At 39.5% G+C, this 20,601-nt stretch overlaps 1 protein-coding gene across 4 annotated transcripts in view; it reads left to right on the top strand.

Annotated features, from left to right (window-relative positions):
- Positions 1–12,046: 12,046 nt before the first annotated feature.
- EXOC4 (exocyst complex component 4) overlaps positions 12,047–20,601 on the top strand; it is an 830,711-nt gene continuing 822,156 nt past the window's right edge. Inside the window, exon 1 of one of the 4 annotated variants that reach the window (XM_055284061.2) lies at positions 12,047–12,187. In XM_055284061.2, coding sequence (XP_055140036.1) covers positions 12,102–12,187 — 86 coding nt within the window. In that variant the 5' untranslated portion in view covers positions 12,047–12,101. The remainder of the gene's footprint in view (positions 12,188–20,601) is intronic. The other 3 variants (XM_063642266.1, XM_063642265.1, XM_055284062.2) reach the window with 3 other exon arrangements.

Raw genomic sequence — 20,601 nt, forward strand, 5'->3', positions numbered from 1 at the left:
GAAAGAAAGAAAAGGCACCCCTATCCCTCAGCCATGTGTTTTTTCCCAAGAGGCGAAAAAGATGACCACATTATCTATTTCTTACATTCTTACAAGAATATATAATTCATATAATGTATATACATGTATATAATCAGAATATATATTCGGTGTATATATTCACATTCAGAAAAGTGAACAATATATTTGGCAATATATTGTTGTCAACTACAGAAAGGTTAGTAAAATAAAATATGACCCCCACAGAGCACAAAGTATAAAACACAAAAATAAATAAAGCAAAGTTAATATCTATGTAACCAGCACCTAATCAAGAAAGAGAACATTACCAGCACTCCCCAATTTTTACCCTGTCTCTCCTACCTGGAAGGTAACAATTATGTTGATATATAACAATGTATTTTGCCTGTTTTTTAAATTTTATATAGATGAAATTATACAGTACACATTCTTTTGTGTATTTGTTCATTCCATTTTATTTTATTTTGTTTTATTTATTCTATTTTTGAGACACTGACTTGCTGTGTCACCCAGGCTGGAGTGCTGTAGTGTAAACACAGCTCACTGCAGCCTCAACCTTCTGGGCTCAAGCTATCCTCCCACCTCAGCCTCCCAAGTAGCTGGGACCACAGGCACATGCCACCACACCTGGCTAATTTTTAAAAAAATGTTTCTGTAGAGACAGGGGCTTGCCATGTTGCCCAGGCTGGTCTCAAACTCCTGGGCTCAAGCAATCCTTCCGCCTCAACCTCCCTAAGTGTTGGGATTATAAGTGTGAGCCACCATGCCTAACCTCATTTTATATTTTTGAGGTTCATTCATGTTGTTTACTGTAACAAAAGCTGGTTTCTTGTTCATTGCTCTAGTATTTTCTATTGTATGACTGTGGTACTGTTTATACATTCTACTGTTTTGGAGCATTTCTCTTGCAATACCCAGCAATACTGCAAATATCTTTTTCTTTTTTTTTTGAGATGGAATCTCACTCTGTTGCCCAGGCTGGTGTGCAGTGGCACTGTCTCAGCTCACTGCAGCCTCCACCTCCTGGGTTCAAGCAATTCTTGTGCCTCAGCCTCCTGAGTAGCTGGGATTACAGTGATGGGCCACCATGCCTGGCTAAGGTTTGTATTTTTAGTAGAGACGGGTTTTCGCCATGTTACCCAGGCTGGTCTTGAACTCCTGCCCTTAAGTGATCTGCCTGCCTCAGCCTCCCAAAGTCCTGGGATTACAGGTGTGCACCATGATGCCCTGCCACAAATGTCTTTTTTATGTTCCTTTGTGTACATGTACCCATATATCTGGAGAAGCATGCACACACACACACATACATATGTGTGTAAAATGTAAACAAGTTTTAATGTGTTATCACTCCCTCCACACACAATGGCTTTTCTTCACAAAGGCTTTTATTTTGTGAAGGACTAATAGAGGCAAACTGGTTTTGGGGAGCTCATTAAATTATGGGGTAGCTGTTTTTCAACTATATGGATAGCTGTTTTTCAACTATAAGCTAAACCAACTCACCTTGATAATCTCTGTTCAATGGATGTTCATTTTAGTACTCTTCACATGATTTTTAAAAAGCACAAGATACTCAAATGTCCAAAAGTAGGAGGTTGGTAAAATAATGACATACCTGTTCAAAGCTATATTATTCAGCTATTTAAAAAAACACAATTAGTAGTAGATTATGTAATGATACAGAAAGCTGTTTATTGTTTAAAATAGAGTAACAAGATAATATGTATTGGCATATATATAAATGAAATCTTAGAATACAAAAAAATGTTAATAGTGGTTATGTCTGAGTAGCAGGTAGTAGAATTATATGGGATTATTTCATTGATTTTGTTGCTCCATGTTATATTTTTTCTATAATAAGCATTACTTTCACATTATTTTAAAGGTACTCAGAAAAGTGGAGGCAGAGGCTCAATGATTTGTTGACTTGGACAGTGATGAACATCTGGGGAACTCATGGTGCTATACCCCTTGCTGCCATGAGTATCTTTAATTTTCCCTCTCTGTATGACTCTCTAATGACATTCTGGAATCTCACTTGATTTTTCTTTAATATCCTCTCATGTTCTCTCTCTCTCTCTCTCTCTCTCTCTCTCCCCACTTTGTTCCTTGTCTGTCCTGGGTACTAAGGGAGCTAGGCAAATTTGCTGAGCAGCCATTGCTATAGGAGATATCCTGCATATCATGAGTCCACCAATTGATCCACCAATCCATGCAGAGCAGTTGAAATCATCTGCTAACTGGATTTCCCCTGTGATACCTCCCTAACCTCTGGATATCTATGGGACATTTGTTGTAATAAATAAAATGATCTCTGTGGATGGCTGAAAATCCTCTCGGAGGAGTTAAACAGAAATGGTGGTTATGCTGTTGAAGCTAGTACCCGTTGCAATGTGAACTGTGATTTTAGCATAATTGAACTTCTTGATGTATGGTACAACCTTGTTGGGTTTTTTGTTTTGTTTTGGTATCACTGATGAGTCAATTAAGGATGAAAATAGGCATCAAATAATTATTAAGAGGCAGGCAGATCATGAGGTCAAGAGTTTGAGACCAGCTTGGCCAACATGGTGAAACCCCCATCTCTACTAAAAATATAAAAATTAACCAGGCATGGTGGCATGTGCCTATAATCCCAGTTACTCAGGAGGCTGAAGCAGGAAAATTGCTTGAATCTGGGAAGTGGAGGTTGCAGTGAGCCTAAATCATGCCACTGCCTTCTAGCCTGGTTAACAGAGCAAGACTCCATCCCCAAAAATAAAAATAAATAAACAAAAATAAATAAATTTCAAAAGCTTTTGTATTTTGGATAGTGTTTCATTCCACACTAAGTATCTATAAGTATTTTTACAGAATAAGTACATGGATTTTTGTATCATCTACAGTTTTATTCATATATGGGAAAAACGTAAACATAACAGATGATTTTACTCCAGAGAGTATAAGAAATTTTGGATATGAAATTATGTTGCTGACTCTTTTTTAATATTCCTCCCAGTTTTATGTATTAAAATAAGCTTATGATCTATAAATCAGTCAAAAATGATTTCTATTTTTGTTATTGTTCCCAAAAGACAACTTAAGTTTGCATTCATTCACCTAAACAGTGAAGTTTTTAAAAATGTATAAAGGAAATACTGTGTTTAAGTCACTTACCATTAGTTTGACAACTGTGGTGACTTTTACCAGCCTCTATGGTATAATTTTCCTTAAAATGAAATGTTTCTTTTTGTTTTTTGTTTTTTTTGAGACTGAGTCTCACTCTGTCGCCCAGGCTAGAGTGCAGTGGCGCAGTCTCGGCTCACTGCAACCTCCCTCTCGCTGGTTCAGGTGATTCTCCTGCCTCAGCCTCCTGAGTAGCTGGGACCACAGGTACCCACCACCACGCCTGGCTAATTTTTGTATTTTTAGTGGAAATGGGGTTTCACCCTATTGGCCAGGCTGGTCTTGAACTCGTAACCTTGTAATCTGCCCGCCTCGGCCCCCCGAGTGCTGGGATTACAGGCAGGAGCCACTGCGCCTGGCTTAAAATGAAGTATTTTTGAAAGGTTCAGTCTTGGCCCCATTAGATACTAAAGTAGGATACAGGTTGTTACAATTCGACAAACACTGAGAGCCCTGCTCCATTGAAAGCACTGAGAGTATGAAAATGAATACAACAATGATTTTGTGTTGAAGTTTACAAATGAACTTGACTAAAGGGAACAAACACATCCTCTATAACAGTCATATTATCCTTTTTTTTTTTAGACTGAGTATCTCTCTGTTGCACAAGCTGGAGTGCAGTGGCACTATCTTGCTCACTGCAACCTCCACCTCCCGGGTTTAAGCGATTCTCATGCCTCAGGCACTCCATTAGCTGGGATTACAGGTGTGTGCCACCACCCCTGGCCAATTTTTGTATTTTTAGTAGCGCCTGGGTTTTGCTGTGTTGACCAGGCTGGTCTCGAACTCCTGACCTCATATGATCCACTCGCCCTGGCCTCCCAAAGTGCTGGGATTACAGGCGTGAGCCACTGCATCCAGCTAACAGTCATACTATGTTGTCATACCAGTTCCAATCAAGAATTAAAAGAGTTGTGGTGTGTAAATGTGTGTGAGTGCTTAGGTGAGCTACTGAACTTTGGCCTTGAAGAATAAACAATTTTAACTGGATGAATTGAAAGAAACTTTTCTTAAAAATGAACCCAATGCTGAGTGTCCTATGTACATATCTTATTTTCTCCAAGTCTCTCAACAACGCTGAAGATAGGTAGCCACATTTTAATAGATGTATAATCCGGGGCTCAGAGACATTTTAGGTTGAGCAAAAGTATGTAGGAAGAAGGGAAATATAAGAATCCTGGCCCACTTGGCACATGTTTAGAGACTGGGGTACGATGGCAGAGTAATCAATAAAGAAGCTGAAAAGGTAGTTTGGACTTGTTTCTTTAGTGAACAGTTTGTAAAACAATTATACAGAAAGTGGAGTCTTTGGAATTTTTTAAAGCTGGGCTAGGAGGATCAGAGTCATGCTTCACTATATTCAGGAAAAAGTGTGGTGGGTAGATTGGAATGAGAACCAATCTCTTTTATGTAAGAAAAAGGGGTAACAACTGAGAAACCATTGCAACAGTTGATAGAAGAGAAGATGAAGCCTAGTTAAGGCAATGGGAGTGGGAATGTGGAGAAGAAGATGAAGTTAAGAACTGCTGGCCAGGTGTGGTGGCTCACGCCTATAATCCCAGGACTCTGGGAGGCCGAGGCAGGTAGATCACCTGATGTCAGAAGTTCAAGACCAGCCTGGCCAACATGGTGAAACCCCATCTCTACTAAAAATACAAAATTAGTCGGGCATGGTGGCCAGCACCTGTAATCCCAGCTACTCGGGAGGCTGGGGCAGGAGAATTGCTTGAACGCAGGAGGCAGAGGTTGCAGTGAGCCGAGAATTGCTTGAACCCAGGAGGCAGAGGTTGCAGTGAGCCGAGATCACACCACTGTAGTCCAGCCTGGGCAACAAGAGCAAAACTCCGTCTCAAAAACAAACAAACAAACAAATAAACAAACAAACAAACAAAAAAACACTGTGCAAGTCAAACCGATGGAACTTGGGGACCAATTGAAAGATGACTTAATGGCCAGGCATGGTGGCTCACGCCTGTAATCCCAGCACTTTGGGAGGCTGAGGTGGGCAGATCACGAGGTCTGGAGATCGAGACCATCCTGGCTAACATGGTGAAACCCCATCTCTACTAAAAATATAAAAAATTAGCCGGGCGTGGTGGCAGGTGCCTGTAATCCCAGCTACTCGGGAGGCTGAGGCAGGAGAATGGCGTGAACCTGGGAGGTGGAGCTCGCAGTGAGTCAAGATAGCACCACTGCACTCCAGCCTGGGTGACAGAGCGAGACTCGGTTTCAAAAAAAAAAAAAAAAAAAGAAAGAAAGATGACTTAATGCATTCTAACTTGGGGACTCAAAAGATTTTTCTTTTTAGGTAGAGTTTATAACGTGAAAGAAACCATTTGAACGTATACAATTTGGTGACATTTAATACATTCACAATGGTATGCAACCATCAATGCTATTTAGTTCCAGAACACTTTCATCTTGTACACTCTATGCATTCAGTGTTTACTGAATGATGGAATTTGGGAGAGAAACTGGGGGGCCGTTGCAGCCTGAGCTCAACAGCAATCAGGCTTGAATCCCACAGAAATAAAAACCATTCCCCTTTCAATGAAGCTATCCTTTATTATGGAAAATAATATCCTTGACGAACTTCCTAAAACACTCAGAAACTCAAAAGCAACATGAAGATTAAATCACAGTTCCCCCATTAGACAACATAGGCTGAACCAGGTATTGGGAATATGGACAAGAAAATTAACAGCCTATTGTAATCTACTTATAACATTTTCCTGCAAATAGAATATACTATGTGTATATGTTTAACTAAGCTTATATTTATTTAAATCAATGTAATTGAAAAAGCTAACATAAAATTTAATTCCTGAATAAAATAAAACAGTTGATTTTTCTGTGACGACAGAGTCATTGACTTTTCCCTTCAGTTTATAATCTGTATCCTATACCTTGATTTACTCAGCCTTGGCTAAAGCACATTTTTAATATCTTAGCTGAGCTGACTTGTAAGCAGGCAATATTGATGGGGTCAGGGAAATAGCCCCTTTCTAGGGTTCTGGCTGCATAGCTGATATTATGAGACACTTCATATTTTTTGTTTGTTTGTTTTCAAATCTCCTATGTTTGTGTTGGGTGTCCTATAGACACCCAAGCCTGGGCATTTTTTATGAATCTCAGGGAGCCACTCCGCTGCTGAGCTAGCCTCATTCACACATTTCATTTATCCACAATAATAAGAATATCAATACCTTGGATTTATATACAGCCATTCATCCAGAGGTCAAAGCATTTTAATTTAATTGGATGTTCCCGTGGCTTTAAGAGCCCCTAGGTATATTTACAAATGTAATATTAGGAAACGGTCTGCCCTGGTTTAGAAAACATAAAACAAGACCTGCATATATACTGGTTTTAGCCAGGCATAGTGGCATGTGCCTGTAATCTCAGCTACACAGGAGGCTGAGGCAGGAGAATCACTTGAACTTGGGAGGTGAAGGTTGCAGTGAGTCGAGATCATGTCACTCCAGCCTGGGCAACAAGAGCAAAACTCCATCTCAAAAAAAAAAAAATAAAATAAATAAATTAATTTGGGTGTGCTACTTTATTTATCACTTAATTGTATTTCCATTTTGTGATGAAAGTAGGCCATCGTTTTTGACACTTATCCAATTCTCCTTTAAAGGAAGTACTTTTGTGTATTTCTGCTTATAAAAAGCCACACCTGGAAACTTTTCTTTTTTTTTTTTAGATGGAATCTCCTTCTGTCACCCAGGCTGGAGTGCAGTGGCACAATCTTGGCTGACAACCTCCACCTCCCTGGTTCAAGCAATTCTCTTGCCTCATCCCCCAGAGCAGCTGGGATTACAGGAGCTTGCCAACACGCCCGGCTAGTTTTTATGTTTTTAGTAGAGACAGGGTTTTGCCATGTTGGCCAGGCTGGTCTTGAACTCCTAACCTCAGGTGATCCACCTGCGTCGGCCTCCCAAAGTGCTGGGATTACAGGCATGAGCCACCGTGCCCATCCCAGAAACTCTGTACAACACAGAAAAGTGTAAAAAAAAAAATTACCCATGTTATTGATGCTCAAAACAACTTTGCAATAACCCCAGAGATGTATTTTCAACAAAATTAGTATCATACTTTAGTAATAATAGCTGATATTTACCAAGTGCCGATAACGTATATCTCACATATTCTTACAATAACTCTCTACGTGAAGTACAATGATCACCTGCTTTACAGATAAAGAAACTAAGGCAGAGTAAAGTTAAGTAACTTGCCCTAGGTAATCCAGCCAGAAAGTGGAAAGCTGGGATTGAATCTAGGCCACCCTGCTATACAAACTGCATTTTTTTTTTAAGGTGTGGTGAAAAACACATAACATAAAATTTATGATTTTTGACTACTTTAAAGTTTATAATTTACTGACCTTTAATACATTCACAAGCTATGTAACCATTAACTGTAGTTCCAGAACATTTCATCACTCCAAAATGAAACTCTGTATCCAATGAGCAGTCATTCCTCATTTCTTCCTGCCCTGCAGCCCTTGGCAACCACTGATCTGCTTTCTGTCTGTATGAATTTGCCTATTCTGGATATTTCAGATAAATGGGGTTATACACAATATGGCCTTTTGTGTTTGGCTTTTTTCGGTTAGCATGTTTTCAAGATTTATCAATATTGTAGCATATATCAGTACTTTTTTCCTTTTTATGTGTGAATAATATTACATTGTATGGACATTTTGTTTATACCACACTGATACAGTCATATTGTTGCAGTTCATTGATTGTTAAACATTTGATTGTTGCAGTTCATTGATTGTTAAACATTTGGATTGCTTCCACCTTTAGGCTATTTTGAGTGGTGCTTTTATGAATGTTTGTGTACAAGTTATTTTCCGAACACTTGTTTTCAGTTCTCTTGTGTATATACCCATGAGTGGAATTGCTGGGTCATATGGTAACTTTATGTTTAATTTTTTAAGGAACCACCAAATTGTTTTCTGCAATGGCTGAACCATTTCACATTCCCAAAAGAAATGTACAAGGGTTCCAGTTTCTCCACATACTTGCCAACATTTATTTTCCATTAAAAAAATTATAACCAACCTAGTGGGTGTGAAGTGGTATCTCATTATGGTTTTGCATTTTCCTATAATGATTAATGATGTCGAGCATCTTTTTATGTGCTTTTTGGCCATTTGTGTATCTTCTTTGGAGAAATGTCTATTCACATCCATTGCCTAGGTTTTAATTTTTATTTCCTTTTGTGTTGAGTTGTAAGAGTTCTTTACACAGTCTAGATACAGGACTCTTATCAGATACTGTATGTGATTTGCTTTTATTGTCTCTCATCCTGTGCCTGTCTTTTCACTTTCTTGAAAAGTGTACTTTGATGTATGAGAGTTTTTAATTTTAATAAAGACCAACATATCTATCTTTTCTTTTGTTGCTTATGTGTTTGATGTCATAGCTAAGAATCATGAAACTTTACCCTTATATTTTGTTTTAAGAGTTTTATCCCTTATATTTAGGTCTTTGATCCACTTTTAGTTAATTTTTGCATGTTGTATGAGGTAGGGTCCATCTTCACGTTTTGCTTATGCTTATCCAGTTTTCAACACCATCTGTTGAGGAGACTATTCTTTCCTTATTGAATGGTACTGTCACCCTTGTTGAAAATGAATTGACCGTTCGGGTGCGGTGGCTCACGCCTGTAATCCCAGCACTTTGGGAGGCCGAGGTGGGCAGATCACCTGAGGTCAGGAGTTCAAGAACAGCCTGGCCAACATGGCAAAACCCCATGTCTACTACTTGCACGGCTGAGGCATGAGAATTGCTTGAACCTGGGAGGCAGAGGTTACAGTGAGCTGAGATTGAGCCACTGCACTCCAGCCTGGGTGACAGAAAGAGACTTCGTCTAAAAAAAAAAAAAAGAAAATCAATTGATCATAGATGAATAGGCTTATTTCTGCATGGCTTATTCTACTATATTTATCTATGTGTTTATTTTTATGCAAGTACCATGCTATTTTGATTACTGTGGATTTTTAGTAAGTTTTGAAATCAGGAAGTGTGAGACCTCTACATTGATTTTTTTTTTTTTTTTCGAAGATTGCTTTGGCTATTTGGGGCTCTTTTAATTTCCATATGAATTTCAGGACCAGTTTTTCTATTTCTGCACAAAAAGCCTAGTGAATTTTGATCGGAATTACATTGAATTTGTAGATAGCTTTGGGGAGTTTGGCCATCTTAACAATATTAAGTTTTCCAACCCATGAACATAGATGTCTTTCCATTTATTTGAGTCTTCTTTTATTTCTTGCAGCAATGTTTTGTAGCTTTCAGTGTAGCAGTCTTTCACTTCCATGGCTAAGTTTATTCGTAGGCATTTTATTCTTTTTGCTGCTACTGGAAATGGAATTGTGTAAATTTCCTTTTTGGATAGTTTATTGCCAGTTTACAGAAATACCACTGATTTTCTGTTGCTATTGATTTTGTATTCTGCAACTTTGCTGAATATTTTATTAGCTCTAATAGTTTTTTGTGTGTATTCTCTAGGATATTCTATATATAAGATCACATCATCCAAAAATAGATATTGTCTTATTTCTTCCTTTCCAATCTGGATGACTTATTCATGTTCTTGCCTCATTGCTCTGGCTATAACTTGCAGTACTTTGTTGAATAGAAGTGGCAAAAAAATGGTTATCCTTTTTTTGTGTCTAATATTAGTGGGAAGGGTTTCAGTTTTTCATCGACTATGATGATTGCTGTGGGTTGTTCATAAGTACCCTTTATAGCCTATAAGAAGTTCCCTTTTATCCCTAGTTTTCTGAGTGTTTTTATTGTGAGAGTGTTTTGGATTCTGACAAAGCTTTTTTCTGCAACAGTGGAGATGATCACACTTTTTATCCTATGTCCTGCATTCTTTTTTTCTTTTTTTTTTGAGACAGAGTCTCGCTCTGCTCTGTCGTCCAGACTGGAGTGCAGTGGCGCCATCTCGGCTCACTGCAAGCTCCGCCTCCCGGGTTCACGCCATTCTCCTGCCTCAGGCTCCCGAGTAGCTGGGACTATAGGTGCCCGCCACCACGCCCGGCTAATTTTTTGTATTTTTTTAGTAGATATGGGGTTTCACCGTGTTAGCCAGGATGGTCTTGATCTCCTGACCTCGTGATCCGCCCGCCTCGGCCTCCCAAAGTCCTGGGATTACAGGCGTGAGCCACCGCGCCCGGCCTGTTCTACATTCTTAACCACTAGGCTCAACTGCCTCTCCCTTTCTCTATGAATTATTTAATTTTATAGCCCACTTTTTGTACTTATACCATAAAAATCTTTTTTTTTTTTTTTGAGACAGAGTTTCCCTCTGTTGCCCAGGCTGGTGTGCAGTGTGGAGTGGAACGATCTTGGCTCACGGCAACCCCCGCCTTCTAGGTTCAAGCAATTCTCATGACTCAGCCTCCCAAGCAGCTGGGATTACAGGCACCACCACGGTCCGGCTAACTTTTGCATTTTTAGTAGAGATGGAGTTTCACCATGTTGGCCAGGCTTGTCTTAAACTCCTGGCCTCAAGTGGTCTGCCCGGCTCCGCCTCTCAAAGTGTTGGGATTACAGGTGTGAGCCATCGCACTTGGCCCAAAAATCTTATTTTCTTTAAAAGCCATTAAAATTATGATTTCCAGAAACTATATGTTATTTCCTCATTTGAATGTTACATAATTTATTTAATACTTCTGTGTTATTTCAAAAATGTCAATATCTTTATTTCTTTAGAAACAAAGTCCCTAGAACTGGAATTACTGGGCCAAAGGTTGTGAATACTTTTAAGTTATCATATCATATCATATGTGTGTGTGTGTGTGTGTGTGTGTGTGTGTTATCTTCAACTAATTTTTAAAAATGTGAACTTCCACCAGCTCGATGTCTATTTAATAAAAGTAGTCGATGTGTTCTGAGCTTGCTGTTCCACAACTCCATGACCTCTGAGTTAGTTTGCTTTCTATTCCTTTAAGTTCTTCATTCGTTATTGCTACTGAGCAGGCCACCTCGTTCCTTAGTTTTGAATTATTATTATTCTTGTTCCTCAGTCTAACCACTTTCCACGCACACTCTGGTCTTGTTTGTTTTGTTTTGTTCATTTGGTCTTATGAATTAATGACTAAACCAATGGAACCAAATGCAGGAAATACTAAAAACTTACTGGTAAAAGTATTAACACAAATGTGCATTACTACTAAGTATTTCATTTAGCTTGAAAAAAGGAATCTGCAGTGTGGTCTGTTTGTTTTTCGCTTATACTGTCTTTTCTTCATCAATATTCATTTGTTTATTCCTGCGTGTGTGGTTTTAGGACTATCTGGAAATATAGGAACATTGGGAAAAATTGAACTCCACATAAACCTAATGTAGAAACATTAGTTTTACAGAATACTAAAGAAAAGCATTTCTGCTTATATTCATTTTCGTATTTTACTGGATTTTTAAAAAAATCACTTGCGCTTAAGGCAAAAACTTCGCACATAGACATCCGGCAGAGAACCCCTCTTTCATTTAAATACAAACCCTAACACATTTTGGCAACATCAGATAAATTTGATTTAAAGCCTGACAAAATTCTAAAAGCAAGGAAGCCGAAAAAAGCTCGAAGTCACAATAAAGATAAATGAAGACACTCATTACAAGACTTATGAAGTTGCAGCTGGTTTAGCTTTCCTGCGCGCCCAGGAGACGGAGAAGGAAAACTACGACTCCCAGAGTGCTTAGAGCGAACACGCGCGTCGTGGCCTCAAAACTTGCTCCCTTAGTCCCGCCTCTTCACTTCAGTGATTGGATTTTCCACTTCCGCGCCTCTGGAATTCTCCTCACCCATTGGTGGAGACTCCAGTGGGGTCAAATACAGAATTTACGCACCCTTGGCTTCCTTGGAGCCCAGCGGCTCTCCCCGCGTCCAAGATGGCGGCAGAAGCAGCTGGTGGGAAATACAGAAGCACAGTCAGCAAAAGCAAAGACCCCTCGGGGCTGCTCATCTCTGTGATCAGGTGAGGGAGGCAGGAGGCAGGGTCTGGGGACTGGGGGCAGCGGCTCGACCTCCGCTTTGGAAGGGAGAAGGGTTAGCTGGGTCCCACCCTGCTCTCCCTTCCCTTTCCTCCTTGCCTCCCGCAGCCCCTCCCCAGGGCTCTAACCCCTCCCCAGGGCCCCAGCAATTCCCCCCCAACTTTTTTTTCTGTGGTTAGCTATAGAGAGAGGAGCTCGCCTCAGTCTTTTCTTTAGGGGCGGCACCTTCTATTACAGTCCCGGGACCCCAAAGCACGCTATTTGGGTTTGGTAGAGAAAACCAGGTGTAAAGGTGTGTTTATTGATTCCTAAAATGCTTATTTATTGTTTGCCTGTAGCAGCACTCACTGAGAAAGGCGTCTTGTTTCCTGGACTTTGGGGTGTAAGGCCTTGGAGTCCGGAGACTCCTGTCACGAGTTGCAGATTTGTGTTTTCACACTCTGGATACTTTCAACCACCTGTGCGTGGCCACAGCCACAAATACAAGAATCTGCAGTGAGCTGGTAGGAGGACTGGGTTTGAAGGCACACATCGGTTTTCAATTTTTTGCTCTGCCTCTCCATTCTGGTCCATTCCTTAAAAAACAGAACCAAACCAATTTGAAATTATCCTCCATACACTGCCCCTCTGCACCTCCCAGAAGATTAGGGTAGGGGTGGAGTGGGATTGGTGGATCTTTTAGGAGCTTTTTTAAAAAAAGCGAAATATATTGAGGATGGGGGAACCCTTTCAAGAACCTTGGATATGATACAGGAACTAAAACCAATCTAAATAAAATTTATTATGGCACGTTTTTTATGTTGTTGGCATTTGAATTTCAACTCATTTATTTTTCATAAACAAACACTATTTTTCCCCACCTATGCTAAACTTTTGTTTGAGTTCTTGCAAGGCTCCTGGAATGTGTTGATCATCTTTTCAAAACCCAGGGCCCAACATTATCTGGTAGGTACTAAGCACTTCAATGAATGAATATATCAAACCATTAGAACAGCTTACCATTCACTGACAAAGACACATCTTATGGGTCTTATTTAGGAGGCGTTAAGATTATGGCCTATTAAATCATTAATTTTCTTTTGGGCTTAAGAAAAAAAAAATCTGTGTGGAAATGCTTAATATACTTGGTAGGCCATACAGAGGAAGTGCTGTCCTATTGTGAATCTATAGGCCCACATTCTCGCTGTGACAATACGCAGGTAGTGTAGATGTATCTCATGATACTAAAATTCCAGTAAGAGTGTTTGTTGTTTCCCATCTGAATTTGCTGTGGAATTAGAATACGAGGACATTATTTGGATCCTTTTTTGAACTTGTTTGTTTTTTCTACCTTATAGTCAACATTTATTTAAACAATAGGTATTTAGTGCCAGTTGATAGTATGGCGTCTGGCACGTATTACATATTTAATAATATTTGTTGACTGAGTGAGTAAATGCCCTGAGTTTTGCAAAGATGAAGCAGGCACAGTGTTACCCTTGAGGAGAGTATAGTTTACCTGGGGGATAAAACATGTCAGTAAAAATGATGACATGAGACTACGAGAGAGACATGAAATGTTATGGAAATCCAGGAGGAGTGGCTGTTTCTAATGAAAGTGAAATGTGTCATCTCATCTGTGTACTTTCGATTCTCCAGGCTGTTCCCATTTCTTTTATGCTATTTGTGTTTTCTTCAGGGCCAGTTGAATTTACTCTAAATGTCATATTTTTGAAAACAGCATGAAAGCCAACCTAAAGCTTTTTTTACTAATGCTAATTCAGAACATACATTGCCTTTGCTTGACCATTCCTTAATGTTCTCCAGGAGGAAACCCCTACTGCTTGATGGCTAAGATTTTGTGGTTATCCATCCATCTCTTATGCCAGTTTATTAATATATGACCTTCACTTTATCACTGTGATTTAGACCTAGGCATTTTTTACTTTGATCTCTGTTGTGCATTATATTGCTTTTCTTTTCTTTCTTTCTTTTTTTTTTTTTTGAGACAGAGTCTTGCTCTGTCCCCAGGCTGGAGTGCAGTGGCGCAATCTCAGCTCACTGCAACCTCCGCCTCCCGGATTCAAGCGATTCTTCTGCTTCAGCTTCCCGCATAGCTGGGATTATAGGCGCGCGCCACCACACCCATCTAATTTTTGTATTTTTGGTAGATACAGGGTTTCACCATATTGGCCGGGATGGTCTGGATCTCTTGACCTTGTGATCCGCCTGCCTTGGCCTCCCAAAGTGCTGGGATTACAGTCATGAACCACCGTGCCCAGCCCTCATTTTTCTACTTTATCTTTGACCACCTCAGATCACTGAATAGCACTTTTGTTACATATTTTTTACAAGCATGGTGTAAGGGAATGTCTAGACCTAGTATCCTGGGCAAGTTTAGTAAGGATTGGGATGCACTGTTATATATGACCTTAAGACCGAATGGTGTTGATGTTTGTATTTCAACATTTCTTTGAGTCACAGGGAGATTTTGGCGTTGGAGTGAGGATGTTGGTACCTATAACTTCCTGTTATTTCCTTCCTAATATGCTTTTGAACATACCCAGTGGTTTAAATTTTATAGGCAGTGGTAGTGAATGAGAGGACAGTGGTAGTATTACTTTGGTGTTTGGGATGGGGAATGGCGGGAAGAGTCCTGTGGGTAAGAGAACCAGCAATGTATATTTCTTGTTAGTAAATTGTGCTGTCACTTGGAAGTTGTTTCTTGTATTTCTGTTCAATTTATGTCCTTTGTGTTTCCCTTCTTGCAACATTGTATTCATTTACCTTTTTTTTTTTTTTTTTGAGACGTAGTCTTGGAGTCTTGCTCTGTCGCCCAGGCTGGAGTGCAGTGGCGCAATCTTGGCTCACTGCAAGCTCCGCCTCCCAGGTTCATGCCATTCTCCTGCCTCAGCCTCCTGAGTAGCTGGGACTACAGGCATGCGCCGCCATACCCGGCTAATGTTTTGTATTTTTAGTAGAGACAGGGTTTCACTATGTTGGTCAGGATGGTTTTTATCTCCTGACCTCAGGTGATTGGCCTGCCTCGGCCTCCCAAAGTGCTGGCATTACAGGCATGAGCCACTGCACCCGGCCTGCATTCATTATTCTTAATTCCTCATATAAAATTTTGATTATCTCCTCCTATCTTTAACGTTTTTTTCAAATTCTCTCCCAAAGACTATAGCTTTCCTGGTTGCTTTGGCAATAAGCCACAAAAAGGAAAACCCATGTTAGGCTCGTGTTTATAAGGTCTGAGCATTCCTAACACGTACTGGGTACCTGCTAGCTCCTTTCATGTTTCCATGGACTTATTTTGTCACAAAATAAATTACCAACAGTTAGAGAGTCTACTTTCTTTTGAAAAGTTTGATCGGTTTAGCTTTTTTAAAAATATCTTTTTGTATCACTGAGTAGTATTCTTTTTTGAATACTGAATGTTAAAAATGCTCCTTTAATTCTCTTGCTCACATGTGTAAAAATGTCATTTCTGTACTACATTATGTATCATAAAATTTTGTATTTTTTCAATGCTTTTCCTAATGGTTGGGGTAGCATTTATTGTTAAAGTAATTTTTAATATTGTATTCAAAAAACTACAGGTGGATAAGGGTTTGGCTTAAGGACAGAGTAGGTGTAGACATGGGGAATATCCAAATCTCATCGCTATTTCCAGCCCTTATACTAAATAGTTAAATAGTGACTCTGTTTTGCTAGTATAAAGTATTTAACTTTAAAGCATTTAAAAGCCAAAAATAAAGATGAAGTATAGTGTAATTGTAATGCAAGTATTATATGATTTTTTAAGTGTTTTGAGACTCAAATAAAAATGCTTAATTATTTAAAAATTACAAATAAAAATATTTCAGGGCAGTCAGATGTTTCAAAGGGTAGACTTCCAGGGCTTTACAGAAGAGGCCTTCAGGCTTGTGAGGTGGGGCTTTGGTGAGGGGACATATAGTGATTGGGATTCAGTTTGTCGGAGGCTACAGCCAACTGCAGCTTTTGGTTTTAAGTCTTGCCACTGGCCTTTTAAAAATGGAACTAATTGGGGGGACAGAATCCTGATTACCTGCTCATGTGTGATGTACGATGTGGACAGTTTTACACACATACAGACCCACACCTACTTTTCTGTTGACCTGCTGATGTAAGATTTGGATGTTTTATACACACACACACACACGTGCATACACACATACAATTTTTCTACTTTTCTGTTGATTTCCCTTGCCAACCCTTTGTTTGGTGGGAAGTCAGAGGAGGCAGCCTCTCTAGATGGGAAATAAGAAAGATGGCATTTTGGAGATACTTTATTTCTGTGAGTTCTTGTCAGATTTTTAATTGGGAAATGTGTCTGCCACTTAGGTGATTTGCTTTCCAATTAAATGTTGTCTGTCTTTAAAACTTGGCCTGTAATAGCCAGTTTAATTGGGAAGACAAACTTTGGTTGTGACTTCAGGAGACCTTTTTGAAACCTTGGAGCAGACTTTTGAAGACACACTCTGGTTACAGATGTCAAGGAGGTTTGAAGGCAGTGGAAGGCTCACGTTTTCATCAACTTTTATGTCTTCACAGAAGTTGAAATTTCAAAAACTTAGAAAATCCTTTTTTGTAGACACCTGTTAAATTCCCTTCCTCCTTGGAGAGTATTTTGGTCAGCCCTGTGTTTAATTCAAAGTAAACTTTGTTGAAGGGGTCCAGGCTTTGACCAGGGCTTTGAACAAACAGCTTTGAGGTTCGTGACACAGTTTGTGGCAGGAAAGGAAAGTAGTCACTCTGTTCTGAGCCGAGTCGTGGAAGTTGGGTTAGGTGTTAATGTTCTTTCCATCACCATCTCTTCTCTTCATCTGAGCCCATCACATAATGGTTTTTTGGTTTCTAGCTCTGTTTGTACCCTGGGACATCTTGGCCCTACTGATGCTGTGTTCTTTGAAAGTTACTACTAGAATACGCAGAAACAGTGCTTTCAGGAGGTCCTGGGATGTCTGGCAGCATATATGAATGTAAGGGGCAACACAATTCCCATACTCTGGCTCAGAATTAGTGTCGTGGACCCATGTCTTAGTGTACCTTGTGTAATTGTTGACACTGGGATTTCCTGAAGGCTTTGAGGCCTGTAGTATTAATGGTGGGTGATATGGTCAGGTTTTTTCAAGCCATTACTTGTACATAGATGTGGTCACAGCCTGTGGTGAGAAGTTCTGTGGTGGTTTGTTGTAGTTGAAACTTGCTGTATTACCTGTGTAACCTTGGACCAGTTACTTAAAACCACCGTGTCTTAGTTTCCTCGTTTGGAAAATGGGCTAATACGATCTGTGTTTTTTTGGAACATCACATGAGATGAGAGTATATAAAAGTGCCTAGCACAGTTTGGCACACAGTAGGCACTCAGACGTTCATTTCCTCCTTTCTAGGATCTGTACCCTCTTTTGTTAAGAAGATTCTTTTGATTTTAATACATTTGCCAGCTAGCAACCAGGCTATAATGTTAATTTTCCACCTGAAACAACCTTGATGTGTTGACTAGAGTGATTCCATTTGTCAGGATGTTGTTTTTGTAACCAGGATATCTTGTACAGCTGAATTAAGATATTAATTATTTGGTAATTTGAGAGTCAGCTAAAGAAGCTAGATTTAAATGTATGTATGGTTATGTGTGTATGTAAAACATGTAAAATATAAACACACATAAAGTATGAAACATTTATTAGATTAAAAGACTGAAAAGACTACAAACAAGCAAGTCAAGGGGCCCATACTCTGTTGAGATAATCCTTGTTGTCCTTTTTCCTTGTTGTCCTTTATAAAAAGGACAACAATATTGTATATTGTACAAATTTGTAAAGACTAGAGTCATAGGAACATTGTCCAGCAATCTCATTTCCCAAAATATTACCTGTTTTTCAGGTTTTCGTATGGATCTTGTCCGTGTATATACATTTTTAAAAATACTGCTATACAGTCTTCATAGTTACATAAGTTTGTTAAGTGGAGGAATTAAACATATACAGAACAATAGGGAAGAAAAAATCACCCATAGTTTCTTTTCTTTTTTTTTTTTTGAGGCAGAGTCTCGCTTTGTCACCCAGGCTGGAGTGCAGTGGCGCCATCTCAGCTCACTGCAAGCTCCACCACCTGGGTTCAAGCGATTCTCCTGCCTCAGCCTCCCGAGTAGCTGGGATTACAGGCACGTGCCACCACTCCTGGCTAATTTTTGTATTTTTGGTAGAGACAGGGTTTCACCATGTTGGCCAGGCTGGTCTCAAACTCCTGACCTCAGGTGATTGGCCCGCCTTGGCCTCCCAAAGTGCTGGGATTACAGGCGTGAGCCACCATGCCCGGCCCACTTGTAGTTTCCTCACCAGCATTATCCACTGTTAATACTTTTGCTTCCAGTTTAAGAAAAAAAAAATCACACTATTGTTTTAAAAATAGTACTCTCGTGATAAATAATTCAAACAACGAAAATGCAGAAAAACGGAAAGATGAAAGTAAGAAAAATTATTTCAGATTTTATCCTCTATAAGTTATTATCATTGATATTAGATGAACCTAATTCCAGACCCCTCCCTTTTCTGTGTGAATGAAATGTTGATGGCCAGAAATAATTTTTTATTAAATATGGGATCTTACTCTATATACTAATTTTATTTGTTCTCTTTTTTTATTTATTTATTTTTATTTTTTATTTTTTTTGGGACGGAGTCTCATTCTGTCGCCCAGGCTGAAGTGCAGTGGTGCGATCTCGGCTCACTGCAACCTCTGCCCCTCCAAGTTTAAGCAATTCTCTGCCTCAGTCTCCGGGAGTACCTAGGATTACAGACGCGTGCCACCATGCCTGGCTAATTTTTTTGTATTTTTAGTAGAGACGGGGTTTCACCATCTTAGCCAGGCTGGTCTTGAACTCCTAACCTCGTGATCTACCCACCTTGGCCTCCCAAAGTGCTGAGATTACATGCGTGAGCCACTGCTCCCGGCTTGTCCTCCTTTTTGAGGTATACATGTATATGCTAGAGTGCACAAATCTTGTATATGGCTTGATGAATTTTTACCTTTGTAACCACTGTCCAGCTAGAGATACAGAACACTTCCAGCATCCTAGAATGATCCTTCTCTATCATTTTTTTCCAGTACTTTTTTTTTTTGTGTGTGTAAGGATATCCATTTTCAACACCACTTGTTAAAAAGACTATCCTTTCTTTATTTGCTTTCTTTTGCAACTTTGTCAAAAACCAATTTACTTTATATGTGTGGGTTTATTTCTTGACTTTCTAGTCTGTTCCATTCATGTTTATATTGATAACAATACTGCACTGTCTTGATTACTGCTTTTTTAAGTTCTGAAGACATAGTGTAAGTCCTTTAACTTTTTTTTTTTTTTTTTTTTTGAGACAGTGTCTTGCTCTGTTGCCCAGGCTGGAGTGCAATGGCATGATCTCGGCTCACTGCAACCTCTGACTCCCAGGTTCAGACGAATCTCCTGCCTCAGCCTCCTGAGTATCTGGGATTATAGGCATGTGCCACCACGCCTGGCTAATTTTTGTATTTTTGGTAGAGACAGGGTTTCACCATGTTCGTCAGGCTGGTCTTGAACTCCTGACCTCAGGTGAGCCACCTGTCTCGGCCTCCCAAAGTGCAGGGATTACAGGCGTGAGGCACGGTGCCCGGCCCCTTTAACTTTATTCTACTTTTTCAAAGTAGTTTTGGGGCTTCTAGGTTGTTTGCATTTTCTTACAAATTTTAGAATAAGCTAGTCAGTTTCTACAATAAAACCTGCTGGGATTTTGATAGGGATTAATATATGGAATTGACGTTTTAATATTGAGTCTTCTGATCCATGGATGGGGGGTATATATCTCCATTTAATTCTTCTTCAGTTTATCTCAGCAACTGTGTGTGTGTGTATAGATTTTAGTGTCTAGGTTTATATGTCTTTGGTCAGATTTCTATTTTAGGCCACTTCAAGTTGTGCTACAGTTCATGGAATGTTAATGTTCATTAAAAAATGCGTTTTTTTTTTCTCCTGGTGTTTTGTTTTATATAGTTTGTATTGCTATGCTAGTTCACTGGTCTTTTCTGCTATTCCTAATCTCTTGTTAATCCCATCTAATATTATTTTTATCTTAGATTATACTTTTCAATCTAAGATGCAGAAGCTTATCTTCTTTATCTGGAAGTTTGATTTGGGTCTTTTTCATGTCTGTGCTTACATGTTTAACTTTTCCTGTAGCTTTGTGAACAAATGGAATATGGGTATTATAACAGTTCAATGTGCTTGCCTACCAATTTTATCATCTGTGTCATTTCTGGGTTTCCATTGATTAATGTTTTTCCCTCTTCTTTTACCTGCCTTGTGGTTTTTTTTTTTTCCTTTTTGAGACAGAGTCTAGCTCTTGCCTAGGTTGGAGTGCAGTAG

Source organism: Symphalangus syndactylus, chromosome 6 (assembly GCF_028878055.3).
Source record: "Symphalangus syndactylus isolate Jambi chromosome 6, NHGRI_mSymSyn1-v2.1_pri, whole genome shotgun sequence".
Classification (NCBI taxonomy): Eukaryota; Metazoa; Chordata; class Mammalia; order Primates; family Hylobatidae; genus Symphalangus; species Symphalangus syndactylus.